Source organism: Pelodiscus sinensis, chromosome 3 (genome assembly GCF_052426305.1).
Source record: "Pelodiscus sinensis isolate ZL-2025 chromosome 3, ASM5242630v1, whole genome shotgun sequence".
Taxonomy (NCBI): domain Eukaryota; kingdom Metazoa; phylum Chordata; order Testudines; family Trionychidae; genus Pelodiscus; species Pelodiscus sinensis.
The window spans coordinates 201,417,377-201,442,075 of record NC_143054.1 but is presented as its reverse complement, the minus strand read 5'-3'; the positions used below and the strand labels follow the sequence as shown (position 1 = coordinate 201,442,075).

At 49.7% G+C, this 24,699-nt stretch overlaps 1 protein-coding gene and 1 long non-coding RNA gene across 2 annotated transcripts in view; one reads left to right on the top strand and one right to left on the bottom strand.

The window, feature by feature from the left end:
• LOC142828096 (uncharacterized) overlaps positions 1 to 4,215 on the bottom strand; it is a 40,886-nt gene extending 36,671 nt beyond the window's left edge. The window contains exons 1-2 of the long non-coding RNA XR_012903082.2: positions 3,963 to 4,215; positions 2,112 to 2,265 (exon numbers count right to left, since the gene is read on the bottom strand). This is a non-coding gene — a long non-coding RNA (uncharacterized LOC142828096). The remainder of the gene's footprint in view (positions 1 to 2,111; positions 2,266 to 3,962) is intronic.
• A 3,368-nt stretch (positions 4,216 to 7,583) lies between these two features.
• The window catches only part of ACSS1 (acyl-CoA synthetase short chain family member 1), a 75,954-nt gene continuing 58,838 nt past the window's right edge, over positions 7,584 to 24,699 (top strand). The window contains 3 exon segments of the mRNA XM_089777595.1: positions 7,584 to 7,668; positions 7,671 to 7,913; positions 21,192 to 21,288. Coding sequence (XP_089633721.1) covers positions 7,599 to 7,668; positions 7,671 to 7,913; positions 21,192 to 21,288 — 410 coding nt within the window. The 5' untranslated portion in view covers positions 7,584 to 7,598.

Below are 24,699 nucleotides of genomic sequence, written 5' to 3'. Positions count from 1 at the left end.
AACTGAAGAGCTTTGCTGTCTCCTTAACTCTCTTGTTTCAGAACAGCCCACACCCAACTGATTACATTACTGCCCTCCCAGGCATCCGTGAATAAATACAGAGTGGCACCCACATGCTCCCAGCTATAGCTTTGCATCCCGAGAAATGTGTGTCTGGTACTGTCCAGCACTCTACTGAACAATGCAAGTTCATAGATTGTCTGAAAGTCCAACATAGGGCAGTGTTTATGTACCAGCCTTTGATAGCTTAAGTAGAGAACATAAGAATGGCCATACTGGGTCAGACCAAAGGTCTATCCAGCCCAGTATCCTGTCTGCCCACAGTGGCCAATGTCAGATGGCCCAGATGACCTGTTACTGAACAGGTAACGATCAAGCGATCTCTTTCCTGCCATCCATCTCTACCCTCTGACAAACAGAAGCTAAGGGAACCATTCCTTACCCATCCTGGCTAATAGCCATTAATGGACTTAATCTCCATGAATTTATCTAGTTTGCTTTTAAACCCTGTTACAGTCCTAGCCTTCACAACCTCCTCAGGCAAGGAGTTCCACAGATGGACTGTGCTGCGTGAAGAAGAACTTCCTTTTATTTGTTTTAAACCTGCTGCCCATTAATTTCATTTGGTGGCCTCTAGTTCTTATATTATGGGAACAAGTAAATAACTTTTCCTTATTCCCTGTCTCCACACCACTCATGATTTTATAGACCTCTATCATATCCCCCTTAGTCTCCTCTTTTCCAAGCTGAAAAGTCCTAGTCTCTTTAATCTCTCCTCATATGGGACCCATTCCAAACCCCTCCTCATTTTATCAGAGGGGTAGCCGTGTTAGTCTGAATCTGCAAAAGCGGCGAGGAGTCCTGTGGCACCTTATAGACTAACTGAAGTGTAGGAGCATAAGCTTTCGTGGGCAAAGACCCACTTCGTCAGATGCATGTAGTGGAAATTTCCAGAGGCAGGTAGAAATATGCAGGTCAGGATCCACCTCGTCATCTCCAGCCTGATCCTGGCCTGCATATTTATACCTGCCTCTGGAAATTTCCACTACATGCATCTGACGAAGTGGATCTTTGCCCACGAAAGCTTATGCTCCTACACTTTAGTTAGTCTATAAGGTGCCACAGGACTCCTCGCTGCTCTCATCATTTTAGTTGCCTTTCTCTGAACTTTTTCTAATGCCAATATATCTTTTTTGAGATGAGATCACATCTGTACGCAATATTCAAGATGTGGGCATACCATGGATTTATATAAGGGCAATAAGATATTCTCCGTCTTATTCTCTATCCCTTTCTTAATGATTCCTAACATCCTGTTTGCTTTTTTGACTGCCACTGCACACTGTGTGGACGTCTTCAGAGAACTATCCACGATGACTCCATGATCTCTTTCCCAATTAGTTGTAGCTAAATTAGCCCCCATCATATGGTATGTATAGTTGGGGTTATTTTTTCCAATGTGCATAACTTTACATTTATCCACATTAAATTTCATTTGCCATTTTGTTGCCCAATCACTTAGGTTTATGAGATCTTTTTGAAGTTCTTCACAGTCTGCTTTGATCTTAACTACCCTGAGCAGTTTAGTATCATCTGCAAACTTTGCCAGCTCACTGTTTACCCCTTTCTCCATATCATTTATGAATAAGTTGAATAGGATAGGTCCTAGGACTGATCCTTGGGGAACACCACTAGTTACCCCTCTCTATTCCGAAAATTTACCATTTATTCCTACCCTTTGTTTCCTGTCTTTTAACCAGTTCTCAATCCATGTAAGGATCTTCCCTCTTATCCCATGATAACTTAACTTATGTAAGAGCCTTTGGTGAGGGACCTTGTCAAAGGCTTTGTGGAAATCTAAGTACACTATATCTACTGGATCCCCCTAGTCCACATGTTTGTTAACCCTTTCAGAGAACTCTAATAGATTAGTAAGACATGATTTGCCTTTACAGAAACCAGGTTTCCCAAAAACTTCAATCAAACACACTGGTTTAGATAAACAATAAAACAGGTCAGAATTGGCTAATAAAGAAATAAGAAGACAAAACTGCAATCTAATTCCTAAACTTTAGAACAAATAGTTCTAAAAGCAAAACAGGTTGTCTCACCATTAGCTGCAATACATTTCACAGGCTGTATCTTCTTCCAGCCGGGGATCAGTCCTTACTTCTGTGGTCTTTAGGTGTTCACTGATGTCACGAAGAGCAAAATGGCTTTCTCCATGCATTGTAACCTCACACCCACTGTACATCCAAGGTTGTGCTATGTGGAGAAAAATGGCATTCTCTGTAGACTAGGGATTGTTATGTGGCCCCATCTTCTGATGGTGTGCACACACAGTTAGGGGTCACCACCCACAGGTTGGGAACCACTGACTTGGGGTCATGGTAGAAACCAGCTGAACATGATCTCACAGTGTGAAGTAGGGGCTAACATTTCTAATGCTACCCTTGGATGCATAGGTAGGGGAATCCAGAGTAGAAGTAAGGAGGCATTATTACCACTGTATAGTGCCGTAGTAAGATCATAGCCATACTTTCAAAAGAGTGTTAACAATTTGAAAGGATTCAGAAAAATGCTGAAAGATTGAGTACGGGTCTGGAAAATCTGCCTTACTGTGAGAGGCTAAAGTAGCTCACTCATTTTCAGTTAAGAGTTGACTATCTATGACTGCCTACATGGTGTGAAGATTTCTGTCAGTAAAGAGCTGTTAAATTTAGCAAAGACTTTTATAAAAAGATCCAGTGGCTAGAAGCTGAAGCTAGACAAATTCAGATGGAAAATAAAGCACAATTTATTTACAATATAGATAACTAACCACTGGAACAAGTTTCCTAGAGATCTGGAGGATCCCCCATCACTTGAGGTCTTTAAATCATGGCTGGATGCGTTCTAAATTATATGCTGTAGCTCAACTAGAAGCTATGGTCTCGCTGCAAGAACCAAGTTCTGTAGCCTGTGTTAAGAAGAAGGTGCGACTAGATGTCCACATAGTAGTCCCATGTGGCCGGAAATCTATCTTGATGAAAATCTATGAACCTTTAGTAAAAAATGGAATAATCAGAAAAGTGAGTTTTGACTATAGGTGTGGAGGTAAAACAGCAAGCATGTGATCAGAATGGAATAAAAGATCTCAAGTCTTTCTGGATTAAGGAAAACAAACTCAATGTGTGTCTTGGAAAATATGGGAAACCAATGCTAAATGAAAATATTAAAATTATGGTACAGAAAATCAGATGCTTTGATGTCCTAGCTTTTTTCATTGAACTCTGGATCTCCAAAGCTTTGAATCTGAAGATAAGTTTTCTTAAACAGAAAAGCATTACCAATCAGGGTTGCCAGGCGTCCGGTATTGACCTGGACAGTCTGGTATTTTCACCTTCTGTCTGGTTAAAAAAAAAAATTCAGAAAAAAACGGTATTTTCTGATTTTTGTCCGGTATTTTCTGATTTTTTTTCCCTGCCAGGAGGCGAAAATACCGGACACCTGGCAACCTTACACATACTCAGCAACCAGGCCCAACCTCCGGTGCCCCCCCCAGGATCTCCTGCTTACCTGGTTCTGCAGGAAAGCTGTCTTTTGGCTTGATCAGGAAAACAAGATGGCCACCGGCAAAAAGCTTCAAAGGCTTTTCTTAAAGGGGCCATGCTGTTTTATTTTTAATTTTTAATTTTTTTTGGCTTAACTCTCGGGGTACTTTTTTTTGTCTCAACAACTTTGGTCTCCCCTCCTTTTTTCTCCTCAACAGATTTTTCCCCCCTATTTGGAGGGGAGGGGGTGTTTGGTATTTTTAGTTAAACCATCTGGCAACCCTATTACCAATCCACAAGGAAAACAATTTTATCAAACCTAGAGCTGGTCTGAAAATGGAGTCTTTTTCCATGGAAAATTTTGTGGCATTTTTGGTTGAAAGTATTTCAGATGAAAATCAAAATGAGTTGAAAACAGTGCCATGATACCTCATGGGAGTTGTAGTTTGTGAGTCCCATAATTCCATTCTCTTCTACAGACTGGGTTTCTGATGTTTCCTATGATGTACCAAAGTCTTTGCTCTGGAAGAAGGGAGGTGGTACATCATGGACATCCCTGACCATGGTGCATAATGGGAGCTACAGTTTGGCCAAGAAACCCATCTCATAAAGCAACTGAACTACAACTGTTGAGGCACTGTGACAGCATATCCACCCAATCATACTCGGCTCTCAGCCAACATTTTCAGTTTTCAAATGTTTGGGGTTTCTTCTACAAAAAAAAAAAAAGTTTTCCATGGAAAGCAGACACTTCTACAGAAAATGTTGTTTAGTTGGAAACTGATTTTTCATTGAAAATTGTTTTGGCAGAAAAGGTCTGACCAACCCTAACTGAACCTCTTAATTTATGAACAATGACACATTCTTATATACCAGTAGGTGGCACTCATTCTGTTAATTATCTACATTCACACAGTGTTCCTGTCACACCACACTGGTGGAAAGTGCCTTCACACCACACTGCTGGGAAAGGGAATAACTTAGTAACTAATCCCAAAAATATTAATATTTGACTGATGGGGATAGAGAATTATGTTAGTAGTGCAGAAACAGGCTTTCTTTTAAATGTGTGTGTGTGTGTGTGTGTGTAAACACACACACACATATATATATAAGTAAAGGTGTATGAATATTCAGGTGTCAGCCCTGTCATACAGGCGAAGTTTCCTAATGTATCAGGAATTCAAAAGTTTTGATGTTATAGCTACTTTGCAGGACCTGAAGAAAAGCCAGGTCAAACATCAAGCTAAAATGTAGTTATTTGGGAGCATTTCTAGAATGGGAAAACTTAAATAAAATTATATTTGTTGTTATTGCTACCAGAGGAAGTCTGGATTTGAATCTGGAAGGAGAGGACTAGAGCCTGTTACTCTGAGAAGTGAAATGAGCCCTTTTTGACAGCTAATATTCTATTAGAGAACAGAATTTAATTTTGAGTATCACTCCAATGCATGTGCATTGCTTATTGATACACATGAACCTTGCAGACAATACTGCCCTGTCAGGACAAATGTGTGCTTAAATGTTACTCATAAGTTATTGCTTCTTAATGTATGATGTATTGCTAGGGTGAGTAAAAGGACTGTTCTTTTCAAGTATAGTAACAAAACTGTTTCTTGCTGAATATATTGGACAAATTCTTAGCAGATTATTTTAATTTTTGACCAGATGGTAGTGAAAAAAATTCACAGACATGATCAAATTTGTTAGTCTCCCCCCCGCAATGTCTTCTGCACCGTGCTTTATGAACAGGTCAGTGTTGAGTGGTGGGATTATGACATCAGAGCTAAACTCCCCTATAAACAACTCAGGGTTTTTGTGAGTGGTGCTATTGGGTACCAAGAAACCAGCGATGCAGCCATTTCTGTAGGTATGTTTGTTGAGGGGCAGGAGAGTGGGCATGGATATTGACCACACAAGCAAATAAAGATATGTTGTACATTTCTAGATATCAAAGCTGTGTTATCCCTTCTTCAAGTTAACCAAGGTGTTCTTCAGTGAGAACAAACAGTAACTACGTTTATTAGGCAGAAGAGATATGACAATTGTATCAGTTACAGAGCTCTCTCCTCCATTATGATACATATGCTGTCCTGTCTTTTGTATGAAATGTGCCAATACCATGGTGAAGGTGCATCAGAACTATGTAGAGAAGAAAAAGGATCTGTGTCAAAACTACTGGCTGTGTTACACCGTCACACTACTGATCCTGGTGCGTAAATATTACCTGTGCTAGTAGCCACAGTGTAATGTCTGCTCTATGTATGAAACAATTCTTGGGCCTGATTCTCTTCTTATGCGGGTAACATAACAGTGTCACCTCACTGGCAGGAGTAAATCCTGATTAGCACTGGTGTAATTTAGGGGGGCAAAGGAGTCCTAGGGGGGTATACTGTGGTGAAACAGGGGCCCGAGGGGCATGCACAAGCGTGACACGGGGGCTGAGGGGTGTGTAGTGGGATGACACCGGGGTGATGAGGGGCACATACCAGGAAGACTGAGGGGCATGTACTGGGAAGACTGAGGGGTGGAGGGGTATATACCAGGCTGACACGGGGGCGGGCGTGCGTGTGCCAGGCTGACACAGGGGTGGAGGGAGTGCGTACTGGACTGATGGGGAGAGCAGAGGGGTGCGTACCGGGCTGACATGGGGAGGTGAGGGGGCGCATAATGGGAAGACTGAGGGGTGTGTACCAGCCTGACACAGGGACACATGGGGGGGCGGAAGGGCGCGTACCGGGATGACACGGGGGGGGGGAAGGGCGCGTACCGGGATGACCCGGGGGGGGAAGGGCGCGTACCGGGATGACACGGGGGGGGAAGGGCGCGTACCGGGATGACACGGGGGGGGAAGGGCGCGTACCGGGATGACAGGGGGGGGAAGGGCGCGTACCGGGATGACACGGGGGGGGAAGGGCGCGTACCGGGATGACAGGGGGGGGAAAGGTGCGTACCGGGATGACAGGGGGGGGAAGGGCGCGTACCGGGATGACACGGGGGGGGGAAGGGCGCGTACCGGGATGACAGGGGGGGGAAGGGCGCGTACCGGGATGACACGGGGGGGGGGGAAGGGCGCGTACCGGGATGACAGGGGGGGGAAGGGCGCGTACCGGGATGACACGGGGGGGGAAGGGCGCGTACCGGGATGACAGGGGGGGGAAGGGCGCGTACCGGGATGACACGGGGGGGGAAGGGCGCGTACCGGGATGACACGGGGGGGGAAGGGCGCGTACCGGGATGACAGGGGGGGGAAGGGCGCGTACCGGGATGACACGGGGGGGGGAAGGGCGCGTACCGGGATGACAGGGGGGGGAAGGGTGCGTACCGGGATGACACAGGGGGGGGGAAGGGCGCGTACCGGGATGACACGGGGGGGGAAGGGCGCGTACCGGGATGACAGGGGGGGGAAGGGTGCGTACCGGGATGACACGGGGGGGGGAAGGGCGCGTACCGGGATGACACGGGGGGGGAAGGGCGCGTACCGGGATGACAGGGGGGGGGGGAAAGGGCGCGTACCGGGATGACGGGGGGGGGGGGAAGGGCGCGTACCGGGATGACGGGGGGGGGGGGGAAGGGCGCGTACCGGGATGACCCGGGGGGGGGGGGGAAGGGCGCGTACCGGGATGACAGGGGGGGAAGGGCGCGTACCGGGATGACACGGGGGGGGGGGGAAGGGCGCGTACCGGGATGACGGGGGGGGGGGGGGGGGGGGGGGGGGGGGGGGGCGGAAGGGCGCGTACCGGGATGACGGGGGGGGGGGGGGAAGGGCGCGTACCGGGATGACACGGGGGGGCCTTACCATGAGGGGAACAGAGGCGGCCGCCTCGTGCCAGACTGTGGGGGGAGGGGCGCGTACCGGGAAGACTGAGGGGCCGTACCGGGATGACGGGGGAGGGGCGCGTACCGGGAAGACTGAGGGGCCGTACCGGGATGACGGGGGAGGGGCGCGTACCGGGAAGACTGAGGGGTCGTACCGGGATGACACGAGGGGCGCGTACCGGGCCGGGCGGAGGCTGTCGCGGGCGGGGCCGTTGCCGGGGCGGGGCGGACCCGGCGGAGCGGAGCATGGCAGCGGTCGCGGCGTGGGGCCCGGCGCTGCGCGCCCTGAGCCGGCGGCGCCCATGGGCGCGGAGCGGCGCCCCCCGAGGCAGCCCCCGGCCCGGCCGGCCAGCGGCGGCTCCGGGGAGCGGGCGGGCGCCGCCCTGCCGGGCGCGGGCTACGCGGAGCTGCGGGAGCGGGCGGCCCGCGAGCCCGCCGCCTTCTGGGGGGCGCTGGGCCGGGCGGCGCTGCGCTGGGACAGCCCCTTCCACACGGCCTGCGACGGGCGGCGCGGCCCGCTCCGAGCCCGCTGGTTCCTCGGCGGCCGCCTCAACGTGTCCGGTAAGCGGGGCCCCGAGCCTGGACCCCCCATAGCCCCCCCGAGCCTGGGCCCCGCCCCCCCGAGCCTGGACCCCCCATAGCCCCCCCGAGCCTGGGCCCCCCGAGCCTGGGCCCCGCCCCCCCGAGCCTGGACCCCCCTGAGCCCCCCGAGCCTGAACCCCCCGAGCCTGGACCCCCCATAGCCCCCCGAGCCTGGGCCCCGCCCCCCCGAGCCTGGACCCCCCATAGCCCCCCCGAGCCTGGGCCCCCCGAGCCTGGGCCCCGCCCCCCCGAGCCTGGACCCCCCTGAGCCCCCCGAGCCTGAACCCCCCGAGCCTGGACCCCCCATAGCCCCCCCGAGCCTGGGCCCCGCCCCCCCGAGCCTGGACCCCCCATAGCCCCCCCGAGCCTGGGCCCCCCGAGCCTGGGCCCCGCCCCCCCGAGCCTGGACCCCCCTGAGCCCCCCGAGCCTGAACCCCCCGAGCCTGGACCCCCCATAGCCCCCCCGAGCCTGGGCCCCGCCCCCCCGAGCCTGGACCCCCCATAGCCCCCCCGAGCCTGGACCCCCCGAGCCTGGACCCCCCGCCCCCCCTCCCCCGGCCCCCGCCTCGCCCAGCCCCCCGCCTCGCCTGGACCCCCCGTCTCTGCCCAGCCCCCCCCCCCCCGGACTCCGCAGCCTTCCCCTGTGCATCCCAGTCTCCCCCTTCCAGCTTTCCTCCACCCGCACCCTCCAGGCATCTCAGTCCCTTGGGATCCCCAAGACCCCATTGCCCTCCCCAGCGGGTCCCCAGCCTCCACACTGGGTCTCTGGGCTTCCCTCAGACCTCTTCTCCTTGACCCCCAGCCTTCTACCTCCCTCCCAGTGTCTGATCCCCCCCCACCCTAGATGTTCTGCTGTCCGTGGTCACCCCCACCCTCTGTCTGGGCTCCCCGTCACCCCCAGGCTCTGTGCTCACAGGCATTCGCCCTGGGAACCCTCATTCCCCCTGAACATCTCCAGCCCATTGTCTTCTAATCCCCCCCATTTTCCTCTTTTGCCCTCCTCTCTCATAATATTCTCCTCCCCCCCCCCCCCCCCCACTTGCAGGTGTCTCCAACCTGGTTATCCTCCCCAATGTCCCATCCTGCTATATGCCCCTCATTGCCCCAGGGGTGCCCTACCCTGTCCCAGTCTCCTGTCATTCCCAGTCATTCTTTCCCCAATCCCATTTCACCTCCAAATCCTTGTCACTCCCCATAGTCCACCCCAACTCCCCCGTATTCCTTATCTCCCAAACATCCTATAATCCTTCGTCATACTCCTTGGTAATCCCTCTATCATCTGCAGATCAGTGTTATCTCCTGTTCCCATCATTGCAGTCCCTACCCTCTTGACTCTATATAATTCCTAACTCCCATCACTAGAGCCTTGCATGGATACAAAATTTGTATCTGTATCCACATCTGTATCTGCAAAAATGAGCCACGGCCAGTCCTGGCGGCCATGAACAGGGGCAGGTGCCCAGTAGTTGCAACTCACACTGATTGTTGCACCTCTGCATTTAAAATGCAGAGCCGCAGCGCAGGTGGCTCTGGAGCCAGCACGAGCCAGAACTGCTCAGTCGTGACTTGTCGCCTCCTCTGGAGCTAACCCCACTGTGGCTCTGCAGAGGTGCTTATTGACTAATAATAGTCAATACAAATTGTATTGACTATACGATTAGCCAAATAATTGCATTGTAACATCCTTACTCGCGGATACAAAGCGAATATTTGCAAATTTGCAGGGCTCTAGATGGAAAATTTGTGTCTGCATCTGCATCCCTAGCCACATATACAGATACCACTGGATGCAAAGCAGATATCTGTGGATTTGCAGGGTACTACTCATCACCCGACTCTTCCTTAAACTCCCATCATGCCAGTCCCCCAGTCTATCTTCAGTCTCTTATCACCTCAGCCCTGCATCAACCCCCCCATATCATCTCCAGCCACTTTCAGTCCCCTCTTTCCTCTCTATTATCCCTCGAAATCCAAATCCTTGAACCTCTATTTTCTCAACTCCCTGAAACCTCCTGTCCCCAGTGCCACCTTTTCCCTCAATCACCTCGCATTCTGTCCACCCAAGAAGGTTGGCATCCTCCCATCTTCTAGCTCCTCCCTCCCCACATATCTATTTCCTAACTCCTAGTCAGCTTGACCTCCAACCCATGGTGGAGGAAGCTTCCTGCCAACCGACTATGGATTGGTGCTTGTTCCTCATTCTTTTGCCTCTATCTGCTGGTTGTGTTTCCTCCACTTGTGCTTTCACAAGCAGCCTATGGGATGGGCTCATGCTAGTGGGCTGATTGGTGGAGAAGGAGGCGTTCTCTCACCACAAAGCCCTGCCCATACCACAGAAACAAATGCTGGAAAGTTCCTCTGCTCTTAGCCAGGAGGGAGACAGGCTGAGACACTTCGGGTGTTCATAGTTTTTAATCTATTTTTATATGTCTCAGAAATTATATAATTTATAATGGATGTTCTTTCACCTGGGAGGTACAATTTGAGCTAAGCAAGTGTGAAGTTGCTAGCTTTTGGATTGGAGAACTGCGCAAAAAACAGGTGCTGCAGAAATAGATACGGTAATGGTCATTAGAAAGTGGCATTCTTCCTACTGCTGCAGACACCATCTTTTGTTTTATTTTGGCACATCCTGCCAATTTCCATCGTGCAGGCTGGCTCTGCAGCACCTGTGTGGGCGGTATCAAATTTAGTTGCATAGTTATAATATGCCTCTTTCAATATGCATAATCAGTAAAGCAGGTTTTACTCTATAAAATGTACATGTGAACTTGGGTAAATCACTTAATTTTTCAGTGCCTTGGTAAATCTCCCATCTGCCAAACCGGGCTTCTCACTTGTATTTAACTTTGCAAAATGCATTGGGATTTTCATGAAAAAATGGTGGTTCTTAGGCACATTTAACACATTGTTTAGATCAGGGGTCTCCAAACTACGGCCCGCGGGCCAGATGCGGCCCGCGAGGCCCTCTCATCCGGCCCGTGGAGACCTTTTTGTCTGGCCCCGCCTTCCGCGTGCCGGTGTGACGAGGCGACCCCCGCCCGTCCCTGGGGCGCCGCCGAATGGGCCCTTCTTGCCGCGGGGGGGGGGGCCCTGTCAGGGGTGTGCGGCGTGTACTCACGCCGCGCCAGGGCAGGAGAAGCGGGCCGCTCCGCTGACAAGCGGCCGCGCGGCGGCAAACGGCGCAGGGGGCGGGGGTTAGCACGGGCGGCGTTCCCCCGCCCAGACTGACAGGGCAGCCGGCCAATCAGGGGGCAGGATGGGCGGTGGTGGTAACGCCCACCCGGCGACGTGCGGGGGAACGTGAACCCCGGCGGGAACTTTAAAAAGGTGACCCCTTCCGCCCGGGGGGGGGGGAAGGAGTGAGCGGTGGCAAGCAGGAGGGGAGGACAGCGTGCAGAGGAAGGGGAGAGCAGGGGGAAAAGCCCCCCCCCCCTTCTCAGGAGTCCAGACCCGACGGCCACCCAGACGGCAGGACCAGCCCCGGCGGGAGGGGTGGGCGTCTGGATATACGACCGTCAGCCTGACGGACGAATCAAAGGTGACCGCCCCACGGTGGGGGGAGGTAGAGGGTCACACGAGGAGGGAAAGGAAGCAGCCCAGGGCAGAACTCGTTAGAGTTGGCGGGCTGACAAGTTACGGCAGGAGCCCCGTCAGCCGGACCGGAGCCAGCTGGTTCCGTGTCCTTAGGGCCGTGGGCTGGGGCCCGTGAATGAGGGTGGGCCCGGGCCCCCCTTTCCCTCCCCTTCAGCACTGGAGGGAGTGCATGGTCAGAGTACCGGCCGCGCTGCGACAGAGGGCGCAATAGGCAACTGAAATTCCCCGTCGTGAAAGCGGCCCCCGAACTGCTGTTTGATAGTTAATGCGGCCCTCGGGCTGAAAAGTTTGGAGACCCCTGGTTTAGATAATGCTTTACTATCTGGTCACACACCACCTCAAATAATACAATGTAATGTTCTGCACTTTTAAAAATAAAATCTTAAATGTTGTGTACATGTTATTTTCTAATTAAGATAAACTTTTCTTAAAGATTCCTTTTCAGACTGTTATTAAACACTGCCTATTTTACATGTCCAGTGACATTAAAGGATACTGTATTGCTTGTGATATTTGTACAGTGTGCCATTATATTCTTGACCGTAATTGCTCTTCTGGCCATTGTTGTGCCGTGTGTTCTATGCCAGTTCATTGCTTCCCAGAAATGGCTGCATTTCAGTGATGTAAAGGACTTTCCAATAGACACAGGAAGGCATCCTATTCCTCATGTTAAATACTATTAACTTCTTGAGGAAAATGAAAAAATTATTAAGGAAGGTAGGCATCATCACTCTGTTTTCTGTTTCAAATGAGATGCTGCTCGCAGGTCTCTTCACCCTTCTTGGTTAACCTTTTAAAAAGAAAATACTTTGTCATAACTGTTATGTGCACCAGTGAGTGGAATGCAAAAATTATCTATATAAGGGAGAAGTCTGTTACCTTGGCACAGTTCCACAGACCCTTACATTTTAATACTAGAGACCGCGTTCTGATACTGTTATGCATGACCAGCAGTGCCTCATTCCACAAGTAGTTCTGTTAACTTCACTGGCACCATTTATGGGGTAAGGTGAGTTTGTTTCACACACCGGCTGTAGAAAAATGATGGCTTCTTTAGAAGTCTGTACTTCCTGCTCTGTACTTTTTTGCTACAAGGTCACATAGCACATTCATTCTCTCTTTAAGCTTTTCATTTATTCTCAGACATGTGCTATCGTGTAGTTCTGTCAGGTGGCAGGCGGATGACCTAGCAGAAATAACAATAATCATTTGGAGGGAACCATTCACAGCTTGTATTTTGGAACGGTTTGACATTGTTTTCAAGGTGATGCTGCCCTTAAGAGAAGAGTGGTCTTTAAGACCTCAACACATAGCTTTATTCCACAGACTTTACAAAATATGCCATTCAAATCCCTTGGATATGTAAAATATGAAAAGATTTTTATACACCAATAAAATTAGAAAATCATGGATGCCAACCATTCAGGATTCTGTAAGTATTACTTTTCTGAACAATTTGGCTTTCTGTGTTTAAAAGAAAATACAAGCAATATAACAGTAATTTAAGAAAAAACCCAAACTAGAATTAAATGGTTTTAAAAATGACACCAACTTCACCCTTCCTTATGCTACTATTTTTTAAGAAGCAGCACATAGGCTATCCATGTTTTTAGAAACAGGATGTTGCTGTCACCAGGCCCAGGCTGGAAGCAAAGCAAGGATATCGGGATTTATTTGCCTGTTTGTTGCTGGCTTTTTTCTCTTCCTCTCCCTGTAGCATAGAATGAAGAGGCTTTGCCAGGTGGTAATTTGGGATCTATAGTAGTGTAACCGTCCTGCCAGGTGGAGCCAGCAGCAGTCAGGGCTGGGTTCACTATCTTGGGGTTCCTCTCTATCCATCCAACACAGAACTGGCTTAAGCTCTCACTCAGTAACCTGGGAAATTCACACACCAACCCTGGGTGCCACTGAGAGGCAATGCTTCCCCTCTGAATCTGAGTGTAGAAGAGAAACGTAATAAAAGGGAGGGAAGTAACTTGATATTCATTTTTGAAACACCACTGAGTTCATAAACAAAACCGTGAGTAAAAGTCCCGCTCCAAGTAGGCTGAGCCGTGTCCTTTTCCCCAACAGGTTCTGAAGTCCAGCAATTGAAATGTCCCCGTCACGTGCCTAACCCTTCTCTGCACCCCACTCACAGTTGCTGCCCTGGGTCAGAGCAGACCCAGAGGTTAGAGGTGCATCTTCAGGGTTCACTTCCCAGCAGATAGGGGGAGAGAAAGAGCATCCTATTCACTCTGCTGGTTACTTGCCATCTGCTTGCTCACTGCTCTCTGCTACTGCCCTGCTGGCCATTAATCACCATCCGCTACTCAGCTGTGATCTCTGCACATTGGTCTTTATGGGTATGTCTACCCTACACAGCTTTTAGCAACAATTGTGTCAACACAGCCTTGTTGCTATAAGCTTATGCAAACGCAGTGTGTTGACAGTTTTGTCGACAAAATACTTCCACTCCCAAGGAGGGGCTTTCGCTTTGACAGCAGTGTACGGCTACCAACAAAGCAGTGTTCACGCTTTAACTTGACGTGGCGTGGGAGAGGGGCTTATGCACCTGTAAATTACACAAGTTTTGTCAGTCAAGTATTGACTGAACACAAACTCTGCCCCTTCTCAAGTGTGTTCAGCTCCCATGGAGCAATAAAAAAGAGGCTCCTAATTAAATCTGTTTAGCTCAACTCTTGAAACAGTGGGGAGAAAGCGGCGAGGAGTCCTGTGGCACCTTATAGACTAACCGAAGTGTTGGAGCATAAGCTTTCATGGGCAAAGACCCTCTTTGTCAGATGCATGTAGTGGAAATTTCCAGAGGCAGTTTCTCTTTGAAGTCTGGTCCTGAAGTTTTTTTGCTGCAGGATGGCTACCTTTAGATCTGCAAGTGTGTGTCCAGGGAGATTGAAGTGTTCCCCTACTGCTGAGCTATAGTTGATCTTCAAGTTTGACACAATCAACTCAGGATTAAACAAAGAGGCTATGTCTAGACTGGCCCCTTCTCCAGAAGAGGCATGCAAAGCAGGCAAGTCAGAATAGGGAAATCCGCGGGGGATTTAAATATCCCCCGCGGGATTTAAATAAACATGGCCGCCGCTTTTTTTCCGGCTTGGGGAAAAGCCGGAAAAGAGTGTCTACACTGGCGCGATCCTCTGGAATAAAGCCCTTTTCCGGAGGATCTCCTATTGCAAGTAGGAATAAGAGATCCTCTGGAAAAGGGCTTTATTCCGGAGGATCGCGTCAGTCTAGACGCTCTTTTCCGGCTTTTCCCCAAGCCGGGAAAAAAGCGGCGGCCATGTTTATTTAAATCCCGCGGGGGATATTTAAATCCCCCGCAGATTTCCCTATTCTGACTTGCCTGCTTTGCATGCCTCTTCCGGAGAAGGGGCCAGTGTAGACGTAGCCAGACTGAATGGCTAGCTAACTACAAAAGCAGCTTCTCCTCTCTTGGAATTCACACTTCCAGATCAGCTACTAGAAGTGGGCCTCATCCTCCCTGATTGGATCCACCTCGTCATCTCTAGCCTGATTCTGGCCTGCATATTTATACCTGCCTCTGGAAATTTCCACTACATGCATCTGACGAAGTGGGTCTTTGCCCACGAAAGCTTATGCTCCAACACTTGGGTTAGTCTATAAGGTGCCACAGGACTCCTCGCTGCTTTTGCAGATTCAGACTAACACGGCTAGCGCTCTGATACTTGACACAGTGGGGAGAAACAGGTTCAACCAGTCTTACAGCCAGATGAGGACCAGGCTCTCCCCTGGGGTCACTGGGAGGTGGGCTGCATTTGGAGTAGAGAGAGAGCCATAAATCTGGAGAAGTTGTGCCCTGGTTTCCTTGTTTACCTTGAGCAGGGAGATGTCTGCTAGGGTGTTACCCACTTGTGGAGGAGTGTGGCATAATTAGAACTATGTTCCTGCAAAGGGAATGTTTTAGCCCTGGGTGGAATTTCTTTTGTCCCCAGCCGCCCTCAGCCCCTTACTTCTCATGATTACGGTGCTTGCTGAGATGCGTTCCTTGCAAGGTTCAGCAGGAAAGTGAGTGGAAATCTTGGAAACATTACATGGACCAAGTCAGAGAGGCGACAGTAGTTAAGGAAGCACACCAAAAGAAACAGGGAGCATATGGTTCGCTAAGTGTTAAGTCAATCAGTGAGTGAGTGCAGATGTTGTGAACAGTGCTTGAAAAGGGAGTTGTGGAACCACAAGGACAACCAGGCCTTCGCCAGGCAGGCCACAAAATGCACAGTCAGTGTGATGGAGGGACAGACTAAGATCCTCAAGTGTTCAGTGAAGCAGGACAGTGAGCCAACATGCTTGCCTCCCTTGTAGCAGATTCAAAATTTTGTGTCCAGCAACCCTCTCTCCATGTTCTCACATTTCTTCTCCCTCTTGGGGTACTCATTTTCCCATGCACATTACCTCCTCTCCCAACTTTGATTAATGTACCTGGACGACACACATTTGTGAGGTGTAGCTCTTACCTGGTAAGGGAAGTGCTGGCAGTCAGGCGTGTTCTATTGCATTTCATTGCACTGCTTTCTGATGAATAAAGACACACTTTTATAATGTCACACTGCTTTCATTTATTGTTCAACCTCCTCACAGACCAAGCGCTGTGATCCCTGGTGCAGGATTTAAAGGCAGTTCCTGGTTATGTGCTGCATTGGATGGGGGTGAGGGTGGGGAGGGGGCGGAACGCCGATAGGAAGCAATTATAACAGAGGTTTATTTCAGTGCTCATTTTCACAGTGCACCCTCAACGCCTCCCTGATGTTAACAGCAGACCTTTGAGCTCCTCTTGACAGCTCCAATGTCTGACTACTCAAATTCTGCAGCCAAGCGCTGTGCCATAGTGGTCTACCCCGAGTAAACAATTCCTCCTTAGTCACACAAATTAAGTAAAGTGCAACATGCAGTGATAACCACGGGAATATTGGCCTCAGTGAGCCTGCCATAGAGACACCTCCATCTTGCCTTGAATCTCCCAAAGGCACCTTTGACTTGGGATGTAAAAAAGTCGGTAATTGGGTGACTGTGTAACTGCTCATGGTAACCGATAAGTCCAGGTTTATTGGTTAACCATTTAAATAGTTATCCTATTCTATTCCTATCTTTGACCATCATGTGGCGCCTGCTCAGCCCATTGTTAAAACACTCCTTATTACTGCCCAGATGCCCCGCTTAGGGTTTCACGAGCCACGGTTGCAAGGGGTAAGCCATGATCACTATGGGCATTTCCACATCCCCCCACTATAATCTTGTGGTCTGGAAAGGAAACCTGTGCCTATAGTTTTCTGTATAGGCCAGTGTTTCTGAAGAAGTGTGTGTCCTGCCCCTTTCCAGATTTCCTCGTGTTGATGTCTGTGAAATGCCCATGGTGATCCGCAAGCACCTGCAGCACTATCAAGCAGTATTCCTTCCTGTTGATGTCCTTAGTGACAAGGTGGACTGACCCTGAAATCGGAATGTGTGCCATCTATTTCCCTCCCCGCCAATTGAGAAACCCATGTCCACAAAGCCAGCCACCGTGTCATGCACATTTCCTGGAGTCATGGTCCTCTGTAGCAGAACGTGATTTATTGCCCTCTGCACTTGCAGCAGTATAGTTCCAGTGGCGGACTTCCCCACTGCAAACTGATTGGCAACTGACCGGTAGCAGTCCGGAATCACAAGCTTCCGCACAGCAATTTTCACACGGCTCTCAACCAAGAGAATAGTTCTCATTCTGGTGTCCTCGCATAGCTGTCAGGGGCCAGCTTGGCGCACAGCTCCAAGAAGGCTGCTCTTTGCATCCTGAAGTTCTGTAGCCACTAGTTTTCATCCCACAGCTGCCTGATGATGCAATCCCACCACTCATGCTGATTTCCCTAGCCCAGAAGTGATGGTCTACTGCATCCAGCTGCTCTGTGACTGCCAAATGCAATGACCGGTTGTCACTGTCCATATTGTGCGCACAGTCAGACTCCTCCAAGTCTTCTTCCTCTGTCAGTAATTTTCAAGATGATCTCTGCTGCTGTGCGCAAGGTTCTCCCCCCGCCCCTCCAGTTAGCAGAGCGTGCGTACCCATCCTTTCTTGCCACAAATTCCAGAGTGCAGTTGGAAAGAGAGCTCTAAAGGACACCAAAAGCCCCTAAACAAAGTGGTGCCCAACAGGCTATTTTGCACAGTCCCAAGATACCCTGTACTTTGTTCTGCAGTCCCACAACACATAGTGACAGATGGTGTCACCATGCACCGTGGGACACACGCAGAGTGCACTGCTTCTGCTGTCAACGGGAACTCCCAATGTGAACACAATGGGTGTGTCTAGACACATGCCTCCTTCGACGGAGGCATGTAGATTAGCCAGATCGGAAGAGGGAAATGAAGCCGCGATTAAAATAATCGCGGCTTCATTTAAATTTAAATGGCTGCCCCGATCTGCTGATCAGCTGTTTGTCGGCAGATCGGGGCAGTCTGGATGCGATGCGCCGACAAAGAAGCCTTTCTTCATCGGCACAGGTAAACCTGGTTTCACGAGGCTTATCTGTGCCGATGAAGAAAGGCTTCTTTGTCGGCGCGTCGCGTCCAGACTGCCCCGATCTGCCGACAAACAGCTGATCGGCAGATCGGGGCAGCCATTTAAATTTAAATGAAGCCGCGATTATTTTAATCACGGCTTCATTTCCCTCTTCCGATCTGGCTAATCTACATGCCTCCGTCGAAGGAGGCATGTAGTCTAGACCCACCCAATCTGTCGACAGAGGGGGCAAGTGTGAACATGTAGTAGTCACTTTGCTGTTGTTGATTTCTGTGTGTTGATACTAGTTTCCTTGAGAGAACTTGCCAGTGTAGACAAGCCCTTAGACCAGGGCTACTCAACTTTGGAAGCCCCGGGGGCCACAATGATACTCTCAGCACATGCCGAGGGCCGCCACTTAAGTGTGGTTGCATCTACATGCAAATATATGTGCAAATATATGAAAATGGCTTTTTTCACACTGATGGGCCTGAATACAAAGCACTTCCCACCTCCTCCCTGGGGGCTAGAAACGCAGACACCTTGTACCCGTCTGTTCCCGCCAGCCCGTCCGCTTGTGTCTTTCAGTGCTCACCCTGCCTGGGAGATGCCTCGCGTTGTGGAGCGTGTTCCCTGTGGAGGCCATGTTCAAACGAGCCCACTTGCGGGTTGCATCTTGCGCCCTGTGTAAACCCCAATCTGCATCGTGGGCCACGTATTGAATAGCCCTGCCTTACAGCCTGAGCTTCAGCCCAAGCCAGGAAGTCTACACTGCAGTGAAAAAGCCCTGCAGCCTGGGCCCTTCCAGCCTGAATCAGCAGGCACAGGCGGCTGCTGGTGGCTGATTGCAGGGTAGATGTACCCCAAGGCAACAGTATCTCCACCAGTTCTCCATTGCTCCCAGCTGTGAGTCAGATTGTTGCTGGGGCAGTGAGTCACTGTCAGCATGACCTGGTGCCGCAGTGCTCCACAGCTGGACATGGAGGGTGCTGAGCACAGTGCAGGGGCTGGGGGGCAGCGATTCCCACAGTTCCGCATCCCTCCACTTCCGTGCTGGTGTCTCCTCTCCCTCTGCACATGTGAAAGTTTTTGGCTCACTTCTAGAAGAGTTTATAACGAGTTCTCTGATCTCTGATAACTGGCGAATGATTCCCAAGTCAGGATTAGATTCACAGTGCTTTTTCATTGCAGGCTTAACTGTGTGCAAATAATAATAATAATTAATAATAAAATAATAATCATAACTAGCTCTTGTATTGTGCCTTTCTCCAGCAGACCTCAAAGTGTCTAATGTAGGTATTCTCACCGCTTGCCTTAAGGGAAAGAAGTACTGTCGTGCCCATCTTACAATGAGGAGCTGAGTCACAAGGAAGCTATGTGCGGCTATGTCTATCTACACTACAGGGTTCTTGCGCAAGAAGCTTGTTGTGGAAGAGATCTTCCACAAAAACGTCTTGCGCAAGAGTGTGTCCAGAATGCATGGATGCGCTCTTGAAAGGAAACTCTGATTGCTGTTTACAGAATGGCCATCAGGGCACCTGTGCTTTTTTTGATTGCCTCTTTTTGCCAAAAAAAAAAACCTGTTCACTGTCTACACACACCTTTTTGCGCAAGAGCTCTCGCAGAAGGAGGAATACCTACACTGGAAAAACGCCTTTGTTCTTTTGCTTTACTTGTGCAAAAACGTGCTTGAGGTGTGGATGCTCTGCAAGTTCTTGCAGAAAAACTCTGTAGTGTAGACCTAGCCTGAGTGGCCCAAGGTCATTGTGGTCTCGTGCGTCCTAGTAGGTACTCATCTAAATATATTCCTGCAGAAATAAGTGAGTTGAAGTTTGTTTTAATAGTCTCCAGCACTTCCCCTCTTCAGTATTGCACTTTAACATTTTTTTGCATAAATCTAAAGCAATTCTCAACTGTGGGAAAGGCAGGAAATGCACAGTGAAGGGATCTAGTCAGTTTCCACTGCCATGCCACTTATCAGATAATGTTTATAACAGTTTGGAAGATATTTTAATCATTGGTCTTTATACTGTACAAACAAATCAGCTCTCTGCGAACATGGGTGGGGTGTAGCTGCAGAAAATATGAAAAGTATCCAACTCCTTGAGCCTGTGCTGCTGAATTAGAGGGCATACAAACACTTGAATTGGTTTTCAAAGGCAGGCTGGGTGTACTGGGGCTATGTCATGTGAAACACACAAAGCAGTGCAGTTGAATAACTTTGCACAATTTTTAGATTTGCCAAAAGTGCAGATGGTTTTTAACAGGTCTGCTTATGAGAATTGTAAGTCCTTGAGAGCCATATGATAAAAGAAATAGAAAATCAGTAGTAAGGTTGGCTGAAGAGCTGCATCACCACAAACAGGGACTTTCCTGTTCATTGTAAACTGGAGTCCACCCAAAGTGGAGTCTCTTGGCCAGTGAGAGAGTGAAGATGCTGCCCAATAAAACACACAGCTCTAGGACAAGAAAGACAATAGTAGTGTCCGTGCATCACTGTGAATTAGGGATGTTAAATATCGGTTAACAAATAGTCGATTAATCTCATGAATTTTTATTGGTTACTCGACTGTTCTGTAGTCCCCAGGGGTGGGACCAGCAGCCAGTGCGCTCCGGCCCCACTCCCGAGGAACCCCCTGCCACTCCGTGCTACTGCCAGCTCCCCTGGCGGACCGGCTGCCTCTCACCCCTCAGGGTGGCAGCAGCCCCTATCCTGGGACTGGTCTGAGCTCCCAGACCTGGTGCGAATCAGGACTGAGTCAGGCTGCTTGCTCGCCTGGCTCCTATTACACTTTAAATGTAGAGCCTCAGCAGGGGTAGGTCCCAGACCAGGCATGAGCCGGGACTGAGCCGGACTGCTGGCCAGCCTGCTAAAACATTTACTGGCTAAGGGGGGGGAGAGGGAGAAATGTGTGTGGTCTGTGGCATTAACCTATACGCTTTTGCTTATTGGTTAATCGATTAATTAACTATACTATTATATCCCTACTGTGAATAGCTTAAGTATCTTTCAAATAATATAGCTCATGTTTATTTAGCTAGCTTCTGATATTCACCTTCTGTTTAGTTGCATGCATGTCTGATCAGGAAGCCAAGTTAGCCAAATTGCAACCATCTTTAATACAAAACAAATACAAATGCTTTCTTAAATGTTTCTTTTCATACAGTAAACTGCTTAGACCAACATGTCCAACGGTCTCCAGACAGAGTGGCTTTGATCTGGGAGAAAGATGAGCCTGGCACTGAAGTGAAAATCACATACAGGTATGGCACATTCTCTCAGGTTGCTGTTAAATGGGTCTTGCATATGGCTAGCTAAAGAGTGGTTGCACTGAAATACCATGTCTAGGTTACATCATTTGCCTTCTCGAGTGGCAGAGCAGTGCTAGGGGTGAGAATGACACACTGCGGAGCACTGGTACCTGGATGTATTATCCTACATTTAACAGGTATGGCATATGCTTCCTTCAGTTGTCCTGTTGCATGGCAGGTGTAGCTATGCCGCTGTCCAGAAATGAGACCCTGTTTGGTGCTTGTTACAGCTCTGGATGGAACCATTTGCCCCATTTCCTTTGCACTCTGGATCCTGGTAGGCCATTATTTCTCTCTCTTGCATGGAGATGGGCAAGGTCCGCTGCTCTCATGCACCCACCAATGAGCATATTTCAACTTGAATGTTAAGGGCGAGCTCCTCGGCTGGTATAAACAAGCATAGCCTCGTTTTTGTCAAATAGGAACTCAGCCGGTTTACCCCAATGAGACTCTGCCTCTATGTTTCTGGTACATTTTTAGTTAGAATGGACCATCATTTGAATGGAAACTCTCAGGACTGAAAGGCTCAGCTTTTCTGCTTTATCTGGCTTATTTCCAAATCTGTCAGTTTTCCTCTTTGCTCTTTAGAAGAAGCTGGGACTCAAAGGATGAAAGCAAAACTTGGGCACTCTGAGTACCCTTTTCAACACAAACAAGTGCTGGCTTTCGGTCAATTAAAAAGTGGAGGTGCTGTCAGACGACTCATTTCTATCATGTGACACCGCTGACATCAGCCACGCCATGCTGGGAGAATTGGTTCTATTCCCTTAGCCTCGCTGTGCCTCACTTTCCCGTGTCAGAATGGCATTAATGATACTAACCCATTGTTACAGGGAGCTTTTAATTCCCAGTTTTCCAGCACAGTTGCACGGTGAATAATAATGACAGGGAAGAAGAACGATCTTCTTAACTTTGAATGTTACTTATTTTTCAGAATTGTAGCAAATATGCTGGTTATCTGCAACACAATTGAGTTTGTGTATTCAAAATGTAGACTTGGGTGGAATCGCCACCTGCACTCCAGGCGCACCTAGGTGGGTGCATCTGAAGTGGGGTGTCTCAAAAGAGCCATTTGCAGTTCCCTGTTGATGCCAACTTACAGCCGGCTTTGGCCATCCTCCCTCTCATGGCTGGCACGTCCCTATATGCGGGGAGGGGTGGGAGTTGGCACACCCCTTTTTACACTTGTCTCTAGGACAGGTACGGATCCCCCCACCTCAGGGAATCCTTAGTAGCCTACCCATGTTTGCTTGTCCACGAGACTAGTGCATTGGGCATGTGATCTGTGCTGGAATCTGACCTTTATGTCTATAGAATATCTTTTCAAGGCTATGGATGGTTGGGATTCCTTGGATTTATTTGAACACCTGTAGGCACCTATGATCTTTCTCAACTTCACTATTTATTAGTGTCGCTTTAAAAGAAGGCTGCTTGAAATGTGAGAGCTGGCCAATAGGAAAAACAGGCCTTGCAGCTGACTACATTTCTGTGGCAATGCAGAATTACAGCACAGTAAGCATAATGCGGCAGTTATAGCATCTATAAAACTCCTGAAGACATAGCTTGGTTTGGATCATGGAGTTACTAAACGACTGATTGTACAGGTGCAGTATCACCTTTCAGATTTGATTAATGAGTAACCACAGCACAAGGATATGTTTGACTGAGAAACCTTGACTGATGGTTGCTAGACACATCAAGCTTGCTTCTGGGCCTCGTTCCATCCCTTTATGGCATTCTGATGCCCGAACCCAGCCACAGCAGGGTTTGGGGGAATGGTGAATTTCTCTCTCTTTAATATGCAGAAAAATTAAGAAACATTTCCCCATTTCAGCCTGATGCAGAAGGCATCTCACAAACACAGACTGTGCAGTAGCTTTTCCAGGAATCTGTTTGTTGCCTTCTTGTGTCTGACTTACTCCAAGAAGGGATGGATGAACCATTATGTAAGAAAATCTGGCCAGCTCATGAGAACTTTACCTAAGAACGGCCACACTGGGTCAGACTACAGGTCCTCCTAGCTCCGTGTCCTGTCTGCCGACAGTGGCCAATGCCAGGTGCCCCAGAGGGAGTGAACAGAACAGCTATCCAGTCACCTCCCATTCTTCACCCTAAACCTCACCTATGCAAAAAAGAGGCATTGTTACCCACACTTGATGCCAGGACAGTCTTGGCCTGGCCTTCTGTCTTGACAGGACTAGACCTTTTAGAGGGACTCCCAAATGATTTGTCTTGATGGCAGATGGGTCACAGGGGTTCCCAGTCTCTAAACCTGTGGTGTCCAACACGCTAGCCACATGTGGCTGTTTGGCCGGTCGAGTGTGGCTAGCTGGCTTGAACAATGTGGCTATTTGGCCGGTTGAGTGTGGCTAGATCGCTATAGCAGTAGTCACTTTAGTGGCTTCTGCTTCAGAACTGGTTGGACACCCCGGCTCTAAACAAAGACTTTCCAAGTGGAAATCTGACTGCATTAGTGGGTGCTACCAATCTTGTAATCTCCTTACTCTGGGAGGTCTATTCCTCCTCTCCAGCCTTCCTCAGGAATGTTCCCATCATTGCTGTGACTTGGGCCTCTCCACATACATTGGCAGAGCACTAGGCAGTAATTCAGTGGTACTCAACCAGGGGGCTGCCAAGCAGGGCCAGCCTCAGACTTGCTGGGGTACAGGGCAGAAAGCCAAAGCCATGTCCCCAAAGCCCCGCCACCTGGGGCTGAAGCTGAAGTCTAAGCAGCTTAGCTTTGCGCGGCCCTGGCTGTTGCCCTGTCTGCCCCCCACTCATTCTGGCCTGGCTTTTTTATGCAGTGAACAGTTGGTGTGGCCCTGGTGGGCTGCCGAGTTTGATAGCGTGTTTGGGGGGCTTCAGCATGTAGAGTTGAGAGCCCCGGCAGTAACTCCAGACTCTGCTTCTGATGCTGAGTTGGGCTCAATATCGCCCTTGTCTCCAAAGTCCCCTTCTCCTTTGAGGGGAGCGGCTCAGTAGGTTCCCAGAATGGAGTGCCCAGAGGGACTGCTCGAAGAAGCAGAAGAAGTGATTAGTCCCTGTGCAGTAATGGGAGCTCTTAGAGAGCTTGCTCATGTTGATTCCAAGTAACGGGGGTGGGTGTGTTTGTGTGTGTGTGTGTGTGCGCGCGCGTGCACACGCACAGTCACTGGAAGGTCCTTCCCCCACCCAGCAGGACCTGTCTGGTCAGTCTAGATGCCTCCTGGAGTCACACCTTCGCAGCACCACAAATGGGGCCCTGCCAGCCTGTCACCTCACTTGTCTGTTCTGTATCAGAGGCAGCAGCGTGGGGCCCTCAGCCAATCTGTGCATGGAGCTGGTTTTTAAACCAAAACCCAGCTCCCCTCACGGACCAGCTCC